General features: G+C 17.1%; 2 protein-coding genes across 2 annotated transcripts, besides 4 other annotated features; one reads left to right on the forward strand and one right to left on the reverse strand. All coding sequences in view use genetic code 6, as the record gives it.

Moving 5' to 3' along the window:
- Positions 1–238: 238 nt before the first annotated feature.
- Positions 239–303: a microsatellite.
- Positions 304–310: 7 nt separating this feature from the next.
- Positions 311–353: a microsatellite.
- Positions 354–506: 153 nt separating this feature from the next.
- Positions 507–910, forward strand: IMG5_191240 (hypothetical protein). Its single transcript, XM_004025082.1, has 2 exons — positions 507–606; positions 660–910. Exons 1-2 carry the CDS (start codon positions 513–515, stop codon positions 797–799), a joined length of 234 nt encoding a protein of 77 aa, XP_004025131.1. The 5' UTR covers positions 507–512; the 3' UTR covers positions 800–910.
- A 268-nt stretch (positions 911–1,178) lies between these two features.
- IMG5_191250 (hypothetical protein) lies at positions 1,179–3,171 on the reverse strand (the record flags this gene model as incomplete). Its single annotated transcript, XM_004025083.1, has 2 exons — positions 1,179–1,181; positions 2,641–3,171. 2 exons carry the CDS (start codon positions 3,169–3,171, stop codon positions 1,179–1,181), a joined length of 534 nt encoding a protein of 177 aa, XP_004025132.1.
- Positions 1,729–1,766: a microsatellite.
- Positions 1,764–1,790: a microsatellite.
- Positions 3,172–4,002: the final 831 nt, after the last annotated feature.

Raw genomic sequence — 4,002 nt, forward strand, 5'->3', positions numbered from 1 at the left:
TTCTTTCTTATAATCGAAGAAAATGAAATAAAATAAATATTATTATTTAGTTTATTATTACATATTTATTAATTATATTAAATATTTTGTTGAAACCTAATATTATTTTATGTATTTTTTTAAAAAAATAAAAAAAAGTAGAAAAAAGCCAAATGTCCTTTTTATTCTTAATTAAGAATTTTTTTTTTTTTTAAAAAAAAAAAACCAAATAATATTATTAATTGAATAAATTCTAGTTAAAAATTAAAAAATTAAAATTATTTTTATTATAAAAAGATTAAAAAAGTCAAATTATTTTTTTATTTAATTTATAATATAAAAATAAAAAATAATAATATTAAAATAAAACAATATATTGTATATACGATCTATTTTATTTTTTTTAGATATAAAAAGTATTTATATTTAATTATATTTATTATTTATAAAGAAAATAAAAAAGATTAATAAAATAATAACAAATATAAATAATTAAAATAACTAAATAAAAAAAATATTTTCTTTATAAATAAATGGCTCGTTTATGGTGGACATTAGATCCTTCAAAATTTCACTTAAAGCAATTAGCACATGGAGGAAGAAATGAAGTATTATTTGCTACTTTAGGTTTAAAAAATTATATATAATAAATAAAGTTTTTTTATAAAAACTATACATAGGCTTTGTAGTGGGAAGTGCAATATTCGCATACAAAAGACAATAAAAATACTATAGAAGATACGTAAATGATTAATCATTATGGAACAGAACTATAGGCTCAAATGGAAAAGCATTCAATGTTCCAAGAAACATTGTTTGAATGAATATAATTAAATTTATTTTTCACATTTTTTTTTTTTTTTTGAATGTGAAATACATTAATATGTATTTTATGTTTTTTTTTTTAATTACGAAAGAATTCAATTTTTGTATTTTAAGTTTAAAAATAAATATGGAAAAATATATTATTATTTTTTTCATACGTACAAATGTAATTGATGACGATATATTTTTTTTATTTATAGGAAATATTTTATTTATTGTTATATAATATTTTATTTAAAGAACATTTTTTTTTAATTTTTTTTTTATTATTAATTATCTAGTTGTGAATATATCAATTAATTTAATAATATTTTTTTTTAAATGAGTTTATTCTATAGATTTATAATTTTTCCACCGAAATAAGCTTAAATATGTCACTTTTATTTTTTAAATTACAATAATTATTGCCATAAAAACATATATTATCTTTTTTTAAAATAATAATCATTAAAAATATATAATAATAAAACTTTTATTTATCCTACTTGCATTTTTACTTTTTTAAGCAAAATCCTTATTTATTCAATTTTTTCTTTATTTAATCGAAAAATTTATAAATCTAGTTATTTTCCATATCAATTTACTAAAGTTTTTTCTATTAAATTTATTTAAAATTACATAATTCCATTTTATTAATATTTTATATATATTAATACCACAATATAACTCAAATAACTTTGAGTTTTATTGGTTATATGAAAAAAAATATTATAAAAAAAATACAAAATAATTAATTTTAAAAAATAAAGTAATTTTTTGCAAACAAAAGCAATATTAACATTAGTCCTATACTACTAAAATATTACAATTTTTTACAATTGTTTAAATGTAAAAAAATATTATATTTAATATGTATTTGTAATATAAAATAATTATTTATTCTCGATAATTCATATAAAAATAAAGTAAATAAAACATATTTTTTAAATTATTAATTAAAATAATAATTATTAAAATAAATATATATATATATATATATATATATAAATTTAATTTCTTTTTTATTTATTTATTAATTTAAATCAACATAACAATATTATTATTTTAACAAATAAATATTTAATACATAAAATAATATCAAATTTATATAACTTAACTTTTCTATTCTTCCACTTTATCCTAAACAAAACTGAGTTCCTGTTCTTAAACTACTGAAGGTGTAACATATTATAACTTAGTATTTTTTTTTCCAATATAGAAAATATAAATTCCCAAAACATCAGCAATATGATTAAAAACGCAATAAATAAAATGCATATAACAAACAACTGCTAAAAACAAATTAAAATAAATTAAACTAACCATGTCAACCAAATATTCGCCTTAAACATAACAATACATCGAGTTTACAGTGAACGAAATACACACAAAAACAAAAGAATACCTCCACTAATCAAACGGCTCCTAAGTAATATGAGCAACTTATAAATGAGTAATAATTTTCGACCAAACAAAGGCTAATGAATAATAAATAGGAATTAAATACATATCAATTAAACTTTTTGAATTAAATAGATATAAGCTGATAAAAGTTATATTTAACAATAATAAACAAACCAATTTTCCAATAGCATTTAAAAAAATACTAAAATTAACTTTTTAATACATATCATTGGTAAATTATATACTCTAAAGTATCGAAATAATCATACATATATATATTAAACAATGTCCTAAATCTAGTCCTGTATTAAATAATTGCCATCCCCACATTTATTAACCAAAAACTCCTGTTAAAAAATATATTAGTTCCCCAAGTACTAATCCTTCATCTATTGCATTTATATATCCTTTTTGTTTTATTTTTAATTATATGTATATATATAAATATTTTACCTAATCTAAATGACCCGCAATAATATTAACTCCACATTCCTAAAAAGAATGGAATTAATCCAATTATATAAATTGAATAATATAATAATGCAGTTTCTTATATTTAAAAACCGCAGCAGTGTTTAATGTAACGATCCAAGTGGTTAATGCATCACATCCATGGTCAAATAACATCCCTAAAGGTGACGAACTACCAGTTGCTCGGGCTTATTTTCCATCACAATTATCTAATATTTAGTATGTAAGGAGACTAAAGGATAATAAAAAGCATAACCATTATGGCAAGGTTTATTTTAAATCAGGACTGTAATATAATACTATTATATGGGCAACTAAATGGATTAAAAATCCGATTAATGTTATCGAATTAGGAGCTAAGTAGGAAGGAAAATAATTCTTAACTAAATAATCACATAGAGGGGACCAGAAATATGAGTAAAATATAGAATCGGAGCCTCCTTTATATTTAAAACTCTTTATTCCTTCTTCACCTTGAGTGGATATATAGCATTTTGTTGATAAAGTTAACATTTTTTATTTTAACTAATTTTTTTGTTTATATTATTATTTTATTTTTTTTAATTAAACAAAAAAAAAAAGATATAATAAATATACTTATGTATATTCAATATTTTTTTTTATAAAAAATTGAAAAAATAAATTTGAAAAATCATTAATTTTTGTGAAAATTTATTTATTTGGTGTAATAATATAAGAAAAAATAATAAATATATACATATTATTTTTCTATGTTTTTTTAATTGTTTTTATTTCTGTTTTTTTGTTCCGTTTTTAAATACTTTATTGAAACAAAAAGGGGGGCAGTTTATCCTATTTTTTCTCGCTTTTTTATATTATATTGATTAAGTTTATTAAAAATAATATAAAAAATAATAGAAAAACACAAGAACAAATAATATATTATAAAAAATAAATTATTAAAATAAATTTTATTATATTAATTAAAAAAAAAAAAAAAAACTTTCATTTAAAAAATAAATGAAAGATTTTTTTAAAAAAAATATACTTTAATTCATTTTTTATTATCTACAATAATATTTTATTTTTTTAAAAAAGTTTCTAATATATTCTGTATTAATTTATCTAAAGCATTAATTTTTAAATTTATTAACAAAAATAAATTAGCAAAAAATAAAATCTATTTATAATTTGCTTTTATTTTATTTTTTATACAATTTTTTTACAAAAATTAAATAAAATAAAGGGCTTAATACTTTTTTTCTCGACTTTAATTTTTGATTTTTTTTTTAAAAAAAAAAAAATACAGAAAAAACAATATGAGGGACATATAATGTTCTATTATAGGAATAATAAAATAAATATATATTCAAAACATTCAAG

The sequence above is a fragment of the Ichthyophthirius multifiliis genome (genome assembly GCF_000220395.1).
Source record: "Ichthyophthirius multifiliis unplaced genomic scaffold scaff_1120509251372, whole genome shotgun sequence".
Lineage (NCBI taxonomy): Eukaryota > Ciliophora > Oligohymenophorea > Hymenostomatida > Ichthyophthirius > Ichthyophthirius multifiliis.